The 13,699-nt window shown below is 37.2% G+C and overlaps 1 protein-coding gene across 1 annotated transcript in view; it reads right to left on the reverse strand.

The window, feature by feature from the left end:
• Nucleotides 1-778: 778 nt before the first annotated feature.
• wdr1 (WD repeat domain 1) overlaps nucleotides 779-13,699 on the reverse strand; it is a gene marked incomplete at its 5' end in the record, with an annotated part of 42,367 nt that continues 29,446 nt past the window's right edge. The window contains 5 exons of the mRNA XM_043686859.1: nucleotides 779-1,754; nucleotides 5,877-6,021; nucleotides 9,734-9,910; nucleotides 11,380-11,490; nucleotides 12,175-12,262. Coding sequence (XP_043542794.1) covers nucleotides 1,645-1,754; nucleotides 5,877-6,021; nucleotides 9,734-9,910; nucleotides 11,380-11,490; nucleotides 12,175-12,262 — 631 coding nt within the window. The remainder of the gene's footprint in view (nucleotides 1,755-5,876; nucleotides 6,022-9,733; nucleotides 9,911-11,379; nucleotides 11,491-12,174; nucleotides 12,263-13,699) is intronic.

The following is a 13,699-nucleotide window of genomic DNA, read 5'->3' on the forward strand; positions in this document are numbered from 1 at the left end:
AACAGATGACTGGTGAAGTTATTTTAGCCAATGCTTCAGCACGAAGCAGTGTTTAAATAAGGATTGAGCAGACTCCAAGGGAAGCTGTGATAAAGCAAGCTTGAGCACAGTGAGTATCCATTAGGAATGGACACCGAGCTTCATCTGGGTGGAGAGGTATAGTTTGTGCTAGGCTTAGAGTTTCTGCTGTGTAAGAAAAGGAGTTTGTGTAAATTGAGCTTGTGTTTCAGCCCATCAGGTTGGTGTTGGGGGAAATTGACCTGTGGTGCTGCAGGCTATCTTACCGTCTTTTGAACTAATGCTGCTTTGATTTTATTCTCAAGACCTGAAGGATATGATTGCACTGATTTGTTTCCTACTTTTGACACATTAGCATGAGTCACCTTAAAAGAATGTGTATTAAATATGCAAGACTTTGCTATAATTGAACTATATTTAGTTTCATCCATGAGATGACAACAACTCTGCTTTCGTGACCCTTTTGGACTGCAGCTTTAAATACGATCTTAAGCCTGAACACTCAAATAATGCTTTGCTCTAAATTGAAACTTGTACATGACCAACATTAATTTGTCCATCAAGTATGAAAGATACCTGATTTTTTTTGACATGCCACCTAATACTGCGCTGGGCCTTAGGTTCAGAGTGGAGGTGGATGGAATGTTGTGACAATGAATTCCATGCCAACCGAAAGGGAAGGAGAAAGGGAATTGGGTAGAGGTCAACATGTGTCAGTGTGTGACAGATTTATTTAAAATAAGATTAACAAAACATCTTATTTATGGCTTTCAAGTTAAAAGATTTAATACATTTTTGTGTATACAATGTTTGGCAATTGCGCTCTCTTTCTGAAGGAGAAAACCTGGAAAAAAAAATTCAACATAAATGCTGGATAGCAATGTTACAGCACGATGCACCATTTAATAAAGCCAGCAAGAATCAAAAAATAGCCTTCAAGAAAATCTCACAAGCCGCCCTCAGGGGACAACAAAATTGATCCGACCTGAACAGTCTCATCTTGCACTCACTTGCTTCACCGTTTATCAATTGGACCTACGGAATAAAAACTGTAGACTACACTTACAAATTGATTACGCATAGCTTAACGTTTATAGCATTAAAAATTTATTAGGTTTTTTTTGATCATCTGGAGAAAACTGGAGGCAAGAATTGTGCAGTACAGATTTCTAAAGCAAAGTAATAACATGTACAATATACAGTAGCTGCACTTACATCAATTCAGATCACAATTAAGAATTTTTGTTACTGTACAGAAATATTCTGTAGCTGTAGTTGAGTGTCTCTTGATTCAACTCAACACAACTTCATATATCTGGACTTAAACAAAAAAAAACTGCATATGGGGCTTTATATGAATAGAAATAAGGCTGTTGCCTCTGGAATGTTGAACAAACAAGGGTAAAGCTCCAGAGATTAGGTTAACAAGTGCTTTTCACGTGCAATTTATTTTCTGCTAAAGCTTTCCAAACACAGTATCTTCGATATGAACACTCAAGGTGAACTAGGATTGTGATATGGGGCCCAATGGGCAATAAAGAAATTTTCTGCTCAATGCTAATTTTCTACAGCAGCACCCTAGTCCCTGAAATCCTACATGCCCTCCCCAAAAACAGCAATTCTTGTTCAGTTGTAAGTGATGGTCCACTGCTTCACACTGGCATCATGGGATGTTGTCACCAGGGTATGTTCATCCAGCCAAGCGATACCGCTTATGTGATACAACCGATGACATTCTAAAGGAAAAAAGGTTATACTTAAGTTTACACAATATTAGACAGCCTTGTAAGAAAGCATGAATTATGCACCATAGTCCTCATTATTATACAGAAATTTCTAGTCCTACTTCAGTATGTGTGAATTTAACAATTGCTTTATTAATTAACATTACTAGTATAACTTCATGATGGAGCCAAATTTAGAAAAGGTCACTGATCTGACAAATGTTCAAAATGTACATGTTGGCATAATGCTATTAACTGTCTGAGGGTATCACCAGGTACCATTAGATAAAAGGATTGTTTCCACTCAAAATGCACTTGAAATGAATGAACTGTTTGTTTGTAATTCAAGCTTCTGCAAAAATATCTACAGTTACAAACGTAATATCAAGGAACAGACAAAATAGCAGTCCTTTATTATCTAAAATATTTGACTATATTCAAATCAGTTTATCAAAAAATGAAAACTTTTAATAAAAGGGCATCCAGTTAGAGCCAAGAATATAATTAGCAGCATAATGACGACCATTTGGTCCCTCAAGCCTGCTCTGCCCTTTAATATGATCATGGCTGATCGGTTTGTGTTCTAAATTCCTATCGACCAATAATCTTTGAATCTCTTGCCTAACAAAAAACAAATCTACCTACTTTCATCTTAAAAATATTCAATGACTCTCTATTTCCATGCCTTCTGAGGCATAGTTCTAAAGTTCTCATCAGCTTCAAAAACAATTTCTCTGTATCTTTGTCTTAGAAGGGTGATCTCTAAATTTTACTGCAACTCTCATCACCCCCAACAACTTCCCCACATAAGCATGACCTGATTTAAAGTTACTGCAAGTGAATAAAAATATTGAATCATTTAATAGTTTTATTGGTGCAGAATTTTGACATATTAAAATAACTTCCAAATGCAAATCTTTTAAAGTCTACATATAGCCCTACAAATATGAATCAAGTTTGAAGAATGTTTCAAAATTAGAGCGAAAGCTTAGGCAGTTGCATAAGCAGAGTCCAATTCAAGAAAAAGGTGAAGCAACATGGACGTCTGCACAACTCAAGCAAATGGTTTGAGCATAATTCATTTAAGTTCTCTGATCCTTTTTACTAGTCTGGTTAATTCCACATGATTGGCACTGATGTGATAAGCGCTGAAAATGTGTTGTTGGAAAAGCGCAGCAGGTCAGGCAGCATCCAGCATCTGCAGTCCTCACTTTCCACTGATGTGATAAGGTTTAACCTTCTCAGCGTCTTGAATAAAAACGTTACATTCACAGAACTTGGTCCTATTTTAGCATAATTTTCAATACAGATATGTTTTTTCTTTTCTAAACCCGAATCATTAACTCAAATACAAGTGATCAGACTACAAAACTTCATAGATAATGAATGGTTGCTAAAAATAAGTTACACTAGAGGTAAGGACTAATTGTTTTATTCTAACTTCATGGATGTGATATTGGTGTCACTAGCTAAGTCAACATTTATTGCCCATCCCTACCCAGAGGGCAGTCAAATATCAACCACATTGTTGTGGGTCTGGAGTCACATGTAGACCAGACCAGGTAAGGATGGCAGTTAAAAGGCCATTAGCGACCCAGAAGAGTTTCTGTAACAATTGACTATATGTCATGGTCATCATTAGACTCTAGATATTTACTGAATTCAAATTCTACTGTCTGCCATGACAGGAATTGAATCAGGGCCCTGCTGTCTAGCTTTCAGTTAAAATGGTAAGTTCTAATCAAGATTTTCTTTTAATCTCCACTATTCTGAGTTTAACAAACTTTTTCATGTGAACACTGTTACAAAAATGCTTCATGTTTAATTTTTCTTAGAGGTCTGAAGAAAAATAGAGCTTGGAAAAATAGATTTCTTTCTCGTTTTATGGGAATACTAGGAACAGTTCTTTTAAAAGTGGTCGATGAAAGGCATTGCTTTTTTTATTTTAATATAAACAAAGCTTTTTAGAAATAATGCAATTACTAACATCCATTTGGCCTGTTGTAGATCACAGAAGGATGTCTGTTTGAACAATGCAGTACTTTTACATCTGTATTTGTTGGGGAGAAGCAAGCAGTTGGTTAGGAAAGGGAGCCCAGATAATCTACGATCTTTCTGGAGAGAACTCTCGTCGAGTTCAGGGTGAAACTTATTTATTCCTATTAATCTGTACATTGAAATAACTTTTCAATGTTGTACTTCCTAAGCAAGCTGGGTCTGCAAAGACTTCAGACACAACAGTGCATAGTTACTAACTTGTGCTAGGACAAAGCAAGAATAAGCACAATGGCCAATTTTTACTTTTAATAACGTGAACCTCTGGAGAAAATTTTTTTAAGCGAGGTTTGAGAAGATTTGTAGCTCAGATTGAGGTTCTGGCTGTAGGTTTGCTTTCTGAGCTGGAAGGTTCATTTTCAGACGTTTCGACACCATACTAGGTAACATCTTCAGTGGACCACCTGGCAAAGCCCGGAGGCCCACTGAAGAGGTTACTTAGTAGGGTGACGAAACGTCTGGAAATGAACCTTCCAGCTCAGCGAGCAAACCTACATCCAGCAATTTTTTCTCTTTTCCTGAAGGGTGTGCATGCACTGGGTTACAAGTGTGGTGCTGGAAAAGCACAGGTCAGGCAGCATCCGAGAAGCAGGAGAGTCGATGTTTCGAGTATAAGCACTTCATCAGGAACGAAGACATTGTTGATGAAGAGCTTATGCTTGAAATGTCTTCTGCTCCTTGGATGCTGCCTGAACTTCTGGCTTTTCCAGCACCACACTTTTGACTCTGATTTCCAGCATCTGTAGTCTTCACTTTCTCCTTATTTAGGAAGAAATAATGTTAAGGCTTCCATATTACCACCTATATAAGTTAATCAATTATTGCATCTTTTGTGAAACTTTGTTTTGATAATAAACCAATTGTTATGTTTATTGAAGTCGTCAATGGATATTTTTAAATTTAAACATTGATATAGTTAAGTCATTTAAATTGCCTGTCACTAACTGGGGAAAGCTTTAGTTGGTGTTGTGACCTGTAGAAGTAGCAGAAGTGTTTGTCACCAGCCTTGGGTATTACAGCATCTGCCAATGTTAGTCTAAGTACACAACAATGCAAAGTCTTGTTTTGTAAAAATTGAGGATATACATTTCCTTCAAAATCTTGTTTTTCTGCCAATGAACTAGAGTTCCTGTGAAAATTCATATTTTACAGGTGTTCTTTGTGGTGGGAAAATACATTTGATCCTGCACAGCACAGAATATCTACTTTACTTAAAAAAGAACAACCTTAAGCTGAAATGCTTAGTTAGTCAACAGTTAACAATTTCAAATATTTTACATAAATAAGTTCCTTTGTCATCAGGGTAATACAATCATTTGAGAACAGCTAAGACTGATCAGCTGTTGCTTAGTTGATCATCGTAATATCTTGGATTGGAAGTTCTGGAAGTCTCATCCCAGTTCATCACTACGATCACTTATAGTATCAATATGCATTTGCTCAGAGGCCAGAATCATGGTTGGTGAGAGAAGCAGAAACAAACACTGAGGATTGTATCAAAGGCTTTCTTCAAGTTGGAGCTAAAATCATTGTTACAAATGCAGCCAATGTTACATCCTTTCTTAGTATGATCAATGAGAGGCAATAGGTGGGAAAAATGCAAAAAGCATTAACACTTAGACAGCACGGAAACAGACCCTTCAGTCCAACTACTCCATGCAGAGCATAATCCCAAACTAAACTAGTTCTACTTTCCTGCTCCTGACCCATAGCTCTCCTAACCTTTCCTATTCATGTACTTATCCAAAAGTCTTTTAAACATTGTAATTGTACCGAGATCCACCACTTCCTCAGGACGTTCAATTCACATGTGAACATTCTTAAAAACATTTGCCTCATGTCTTTTTTTTAAATCTCTCACCATAAAAAAAAAAGTGTCGCCAGTCTTGAAATCCCCCATTCCATGAAAAAGACAACTATCAATCTGTCCGTACCTCAACTTCTATCAGGTCAACCTAAGACACTAAAATCCATTATGCTCTAGTGAAACTCAATTCAAAGGAAGGATAGAAAAAGAAGTTAAAAATGGATAATGGAATGGACATTAAAAAGGCACACTTAAAAGCAAATTGTAAATACCTTGTAGTTTGAATACTTTATGAATATCCTTCAGGGTCCAGATGAAGACTAATCCATCCATCCCACCAGTTGCAAAATGTTGATTGTCTGGAGACCATGCTAAACAGAGAACTTTAGCGTGATGCCCATAGTAGCTCTCTGTCTCCTATTAAAACACAAATTTTGTTAAAACACAGTTCATCTCCTTCCAACACAGTCCCATCTACACAAATCTTGAATATTTTTACATGACTAAAAACAACAAAAACTCTTTCTAATAGATTACTAGATAGAAAGGATATAGAGGCAGTACAAGAAAATGGCATGAAGAAGATGATCAGTTCGACTTGCAGCAGACTCGATGGGTGAATGGTCTATTTTGTATTTTATGATGAAAGATTTATCTACTGGAGATGCAAAATATCAACCAATACAATGTCTGAACCTACAGCATAGTCTCAATTTGGGAACAGCCAAGTCCCTTTGACCTAATCCCATAATTGCAGGAAGTAATTTTTAAAAGACTTCGAGAATTCAAAGCAGATCTAATTTGCTTTGATCTCAGCAATACAGTGTTACATCAGTCACTGCATTCGTTACTTAAGATCTCCATTATCAGACATTCCTACAAGATTTTAAACAGAAACCAAATTTGGGAAAAGTGTTTTGCTCCACGTTCATTCCTCAACCTAGTCTTGCAAACGGTCATCACAATATGGTTGTGCCATTGCTATCGACCCTCAAATTATTCATTTGACTCTTCTTCGCCAAGGCTACCCAGCAGGTATCAACTAAGCCTAACCTAGACCACACATTTCAGAAAAACTGCTTTTAAGGAATGGGGCCGCTGAGCAGACTTCACTACCTCCCCCCACCTCTCTTTTTAGCATTATTTTACAAAATTTTACATCTGCATTGAACAACTTGTGGTAAAACAACATGGATGAAACCTAAGATTACAGATATGGCAGAAACAGATTCCCTTGGCGACCATCTGTTTATTCTTAGAAATATCTTTCTTTCTAAAAATAAGCCCAATCTGGATTTCAGCAAACACTACATTCCACAGCATGACATACAATAAATAATAAAGTACTGTTGAGCTACAAAGGTCTTAAATAATTATGTTTTAAGATTTACTTCAGCTGGGGAGAAAAAAAAACCTCCATTACTTTAAATCATGAGATGAGTTGATCAAAAATGTGAACAATCATATTGAATATTACTGAAAGCCCACAAAGTACAATTTAGATTCTTTGGGAATTACTTCATCAAGATTTCTTCAATATTAAAAATACAGGTCGAAATTATGTCGCAAGGTCTGTTCTGAACGAAAAAAGGAAGGATAGAAAAAGAAGTTAAAAATGGATAATGGAATGGACATTAAGCCAAAGCGAGAGTGTTAAGATGAGTAACATGTGATCAAATAACTGGCTTTGGAAAGATTTTAAACATGTGGAAAGAAGGATGAAAATTCTAAATTGCAAGGATGAAGGAGCCAATACCTCTGGCAGGAAAAAAAAGGAATGAAAGAATATGTGGAAGATTGGATGTGAGCATAAAAGGTATAGTTAGTAAGTTTGCAGATGACACCAAAACTGGAGGTGTAGTGGACAGTGAAGGAGGTTACCTCCGATTACAACAGGATCTTGATCAGATGGCCCAATGGGCTGAGAAGTGGCAGATGGAGTTTAATTCAGATAAATGCGAGGTGCTGCATTTTGGGAAAGCAAATCTTAACAGGACTTATACACTTATTAGTAAGGTCCTAGGGAGTGTTGCTGAACAAAGTGCAGGTTTCATAGCTCCTTGAAAGTGGAGTTGCAGGTAGATAGGATAGTGAAGACGGAGTTTGGTATGCTTGCCTTTATTGGTCAGAGTACAGGAATTGGGAGGTCATGTTGCGGCTGTCATGTTGCATTGTTGAGGCCACTTTTGGAATATTGCGTGCAATTCTAGTCTCCTTCCTATTAGAAAGATGTTGTGAAACTTGAAAGGGTTCAGAAAAGATTTACAAGAATGTTGCCAGGGTTGGAGGATTTGAGCTATAGGGAGAGGCTAAATAGGCTAGGGCTGTTTTCTCTGGAGCATTGGAGGATGAGGGATGATCTTACAGAGGTTTATAAAATCATGAGGGACATACATAGGATAAATAGACAAAGTCTCTTCCCTGGGGAAGGTGGAGTCCAGAACTAGGTTTAGAGAGGGGAAAGATAAGGGACCCAAGGGGCAACATTTTCATGCAAAGGGTGGCACTTGTATGGAATGAGCTGCCAGAGAAAGTGGCGGAAGCTGGTACAGTTGCAACATTTAAAAAATCATCTGGATGGGTATATGAATAGGAAGGGTTTGGAGGGATATGGGCTGGGCACTGACAGGTGGGACTAAATAAGGTTGGGATATCTGGTTGTCATGGACAAGTTGGACCAAAGGGTCTGTTTTCGTGCTGTACATCTCTATGACTCTGAGTCAGAAAATGAACAAGTGTGGATTTAAGGCTGAAGGTGGAAAGAGAGTTAGGGCTAAACGACAAATGATTTTAAAGTGAGGTATAAATGGGCTAGTAGGCTGGAAATCAAGTTCCACTAATCTTAAGGATGTCACCAAAATGTAAAGTCCCCAATTTATCTGTTGGGTAGATCCATGTTAACTGGAAACACAGATCAAACTTTTATACTTAACAAAAGCAGTATTCATTAGAAAGAGATTTAATTACAGATAACAACTATGAACTGTCAATATAAAACTTAATTAGTTAAAAATCTAATTCCCCTCTGAAAAACCATAAAACAGCATGGATGAGTAAAAACACACTCCAGTAACAGTTTAATACCACCAGTCCTCAAGACTCAACGATATGTTCATTTCCCCAAGTTCAAGTTTGTGATCTTTGGCCTCCGATTGTGTCACATCTTCACGGGGTGAGGGGTGGGGATGCGGCACAGAGAGAAAGGGAGGTGGGGTGGGCAAACGAGGCTCCACATCCCATTCCAAAGGTCTGAGTGAATCTCACTATTGTTCATCTGCACAAGTCATTCAGAAATCAAAAATATGCATCAGACTGAAGACCTTTGGCATTCACAATCAAATCAGTCACAATAGCCCAAACCAAATCAGCTACTTGTTGCCAACTAAACCTCATTTTGCATACATTCACTGGTGATGGCCCATCTACAAACAGCTTCCCCTACTGCTTGAACAAAACAATACAACTTACAATGGGTTTCAATACCTCACTTTCTCCAAAGTGCAGCAAACCTTCCACAATCCTTGTTTTTAATCTTTTTCTATTTCACTACACAATTAAAAACATAATAAAGAGATGTCTTCACAGAACTGGATGTATCGGGTTTGGGGGTGGGGGTGGACAATGGGAAGAAGGGGGAGAGATGTAGGAATGCTGTTATGAGAATATGGAACAGATAGAAGACAGACAGTGAGAAATGCACAATTGAGTTTGCAGATTGAATATTTTGCAAAAATGAGAAAAATGGAAAAATCAACAAGTCACCAATGAGAGAATGGAATTTCAGTGGTAGTGCTGTTACATTATGCAAAGAGGTGAGTAATGTGTCAGGCCTGGAGTTAAACAGAAAGTTTGGAATTCAGTTGGAGGTCAAACAGGGTACGAAGGTTTCTCAAACAGTCTGGTTGAGGATGAGCATTTAAAATGTAATCTTAAAAATACTAAAAAAAGGTTAAGGTAGACCATTCTGGAGCTAGGAAAAAATGTTAAACTAATTTTGGATTGCACATAGAAAACTAGTCAATCAGATTCAGAACTTAATTGAGTCTAAGGGTTAAGCAAAATCCTGTTCACACATTATAACTGAAAAGGGAAGAGTCTCCTTTAACCATATTACAGGAAATAAGATTACCTTGTAGTCATCTGCAACTGTAAATATTGTTGTGACTTTATTTGTAGACGAAACAGCAAGGTTCCCACCATCAGGTGAATAAGACAGAACAGACACAGGTCCCAAATGGTTTGGAGACAAAACAGAGTGTTTTTGCAGTGTGGCACCTTGAATAGAATACAGATGCACTTTGGAATCCTAATGATAAAGGTAAACATGAATCAAAGTTAAAATTGAGAACAACAAACTTTGATATTTAGCAGCAATAATACCATGTAGCACTTCCAAATGTCAAACCTGTACCTTGTGAAAATTTCACTACATTTTGTATAATGTACTTTCTGTAACAGATGCACACTTACAAATAAGTGAAAATCATTTTATGTGTGGCTGTTCAATTAAATTTCAAGTTAAGGATTAGCTTCAATTTTGCTGATAGTTTTGAAAGATCAATTCGATCATGCAAGCAAATTGCAGCAAATTAAATTACTTCACAACCATAAGCTTAATATTTTAATAAACGTTAACTTTCCCAGAAAATTAAAATGCAAACTTCAATATTAAATTTCATCAGGTGATGCAACTGGTGAACCTGTACTGCGATGATACTATGCCTTTAAAACGTGTATTTTGCCAGTTTTTTTTAAACAGAGAAAGGTTGAGAGAGGGAGATGTAGGGCGGTCTATCTAAAGCCAATAAACAGCCAGTGAGACCTTTTACTTTTTAAATGTTGGAACAATTGAAGCAGCCTGAATGGGTGCGATCAAGCTCTCAGAGCCAGAATTTTTAGTTTTAGCTTGTCACAGTAGCTGGGGTCTTGAAGTTAGGTGTGGAAGCTCTTATTCCTTCTGTTACAGCTAAAAGCTGGCATCCTGTGCCTGCTGCTAGAATTGCATGAGAGACAACCCATTTTGCTGAATTTGCCTTTGCCAAGGGTGTGTTTATGGGATATTATTATATTAGAAATGTTAGTTGGTAGTCATGATTTGGAGATGCCGGTGTTGGACTGGGGTGTACAAAGTTAAAAGTCACAACACCAGGTTGTAGTCCAACAGGTTTAATTGGAAGCACACTAGCTTTCAGAGTGACGCTCCTTCATCAGGTGATAGTGGAGGGCTTGATCGTAACAGAATTTATAGCAAAAATTTACAGTGCGATGTAAATTACAGTGTGATGTTACAACACACTGTAAATTTTTGCTATAAATTCTGTGTTATGATTGAGCCCACTATCACCTGATGAAGGAGCGTCGCTCCGAAAGCTAGTGTACTTCCAATTAAACCTGTTGGACTATAACCTGGTGTTGTGTGATTTTTAACTTAGTTTGTTTAGTTAGTTGTACTAACTAAACTTAGTTGTACATTATTTTGTTAATTATTTTGATAGTTACAGTTAAGCCACTTATTTTCTTTTTATCTGTATCCTAACTGTAGTGTACAAACAAAGCGTTTTGCTTAAAGATGAGCGATTTGACCAAATTGAATCTGGAATGCCTTACGTTTACCTATAAGATAACTTAAAAAGGTTCTAGGCCAGCTTCTTAACATGTTCTGTGGGAGTTTGGATTGATCAATAACAGTACTAAACGTATATCACTCCAATTCTAAATTAAATATTTTCTGAATATGGTACACTTAAACATTTTAAAAATAAAAAGACATCTTACATTTCCTCCCACTGCCACAGTAACTCCTCCAGGATGAATTGCTACACATTCTGGTTCGTAATCAAGGTTCTCAATCGTAAAAACCTTCTTCTTGTCCTTTAGCAGTACAATCTGTATGCAAGAGCATAGTTAGTAACCTTCTTGTAGAAGCTGTTGCTCACAGCTGGACAATTATCAGAATCAGAAAATAACTGTTTGAACATAATTTAACATGATAGAAACTATTAGCTGGTAAATACACTTTTTCTCATTGAACTGGAGACAGAATAAAGTTTGATACATTGCATATTTTATTTGATTGGGGTGGGGTGGGTCTGGGACAGTTGGTAAACTTTGATGGCTGGTTTATTATGCAGAGTGAGGCCAAAAGGGTTTGTTCAATTCCTACATGCTGAGGTTACCATGAATGTCCCTCTTTCTCAATCTCTCCAATCACTTGAGGTGATTGTGACCCTCAGGTTAAATCACCAGTCATCTGTTTAATGAGAGCACAGACCTATGATCCGGGAGGACTTGTGCAACTTCTTATATCTTATCGTGCATTAGCCAAAAACATAGTTGCATTCCACCTACTGTTTTATGCTATCATAATTGTGTACTTAGCTTTAAAAAAAAGCTGAAAATTTCAGTCTTATACTTAGAAATAAAAATGAAAGTTCCCACTTAAGCACAATGAGATGCTATACATTCCAAGCACTTAAAGCAAATCTGATCAATCTTTAAAAAATATGCCATTACACATATCAGGTGTGAAGTCACATAATATCCATTGTAGGTAATTTAAAAAAAAATTACCTGCTCAATGCAAATAACCACCACGTAGCCACCAGGACCAACTGCTACATTCTTAGGTTGATTATCCATCTTCACTGCATTTTCAGGTCTACAAAAACAAAAGATATTCAGTACGAATATTATGTTTCTAGAACATATAGAAAAATACTGTTGTCACAAAGGTTTTTTCTAAAAGTTGTTCCTTTTCAAGGATATGTGTCTTTGATTTTTTAATGAAGGGTCGGGCTCTGATTAGACTAGTTTGGTACACAGATGAAAAGGATTTTTGAGAGGCCTTTTTGTTTATATGTAAACTATGAGATTTCAGGCCAAAGTGGTCATGTTGTAGAAGTGACCTGTACAATGAAAGGGGAGTGGTCAGCTCCCTGGCAGTTCAGTTCAGTCCAGAACTACTTAGGAGTTCAACAGTGAGCTGTGGGGAAACAGTTTGCTAAACTCTTTCTGCCCTTCTAACTTCAACCTGTAAGCATCTGTTCCTTTCTTTTAAACTATGTTTTAAGGGGGTTTGCTTATTGGGATTGTTGTATATATTCAGAACAGCATAATTAAGTCAAGTTTGGATAGACTGAGTTCTGTAAGGGTTCTTTATTCTGTTCTTTGTGTAATTTTGTGAATACATTTTTGTCTGTTTTAAAACCCAGTAGTCAGCCTCGCTAATTTACTCCGGGTAATTTTCACTGTACATTTACTGAGATAAACTGCAAAGTTATGGTCTGGGCTGCTTGCTCAAGAGTGTTTCCAGTGGTCTGGCCTAGTCCATAAAACTTAACATTAGACATAAAAATCACAGAACCATTACAGCGCAGGGAGGCGACAATTTGGACTATTGCAACTGTTCAGCTCTCAATGAGTAATTCACATGATGACAGCATCACTGGTTGGGCTAGCATTTATTGTCTATTCAGTGGGTAGTTAAGATTCAACCACATTACTATAGGTCTGGAGTCACAAGTAGTCCAGATGAGATAAAAATGGCGGTTTCCTTCCCTAAAAGGAAATTAATAAATCAAATGGGCTTTTCTAGCAATTAGTAATGGATTCATGGTCACCATCAGACTGGTAATTCCAGATTTGTGTTGAATTCAAATTCTTCCATTTGCCATGGCAGGATTTGAACCTAGGTTCCCAGAACTTTACCTAGGTATCTGGTTTAACAGCCCAACAATTATACCATCACCTACTCAAGTGCCATTCCCACTCTATCCCAAAACTAGAATATTCTTTGAGGTAATTCATTTTTTTCTTGAATGCCTTGATTCTTCCACCATCACAATATCAGGTGACACATTCCAGATTTTAGGGCCTGCTGCGGTTTCATCTATATCTCCACTGTTCCTTTTTCCAATCATCTGAAAATCTGTTTCCTGGTATTCTATCCTTCTACTAATGAAAAAAGCTTTTTCCCCAATTTTCTGTGTCCAGAATATTCATCATTTTGAAACATCAATCAAATCTCCTCTCAAGCTTCTCTGCAACAAGAGAAAATCTCTACTTCTCTTATCTATGTGACTGAAAAATCTCATCA

This window comes from Chiloscyllium plagiosum, unplaced genomic scaffold (assembly GCF_004010195.1).
Source record: "Chiloscyllium plagiosum isolate BGI_BamShark_2017 unplaced genomic scaffold, ASM401019v2 scaf_54, whole genome shotgun sequence".
Classification (NCBI taxonomy): Eukaryota; Metazoa; Chordata; class Chondrichthyes; order Orectolobiformes; family Hemiscylliidae; genus Chiloscyllium; species Chiloscyllium plagiosum.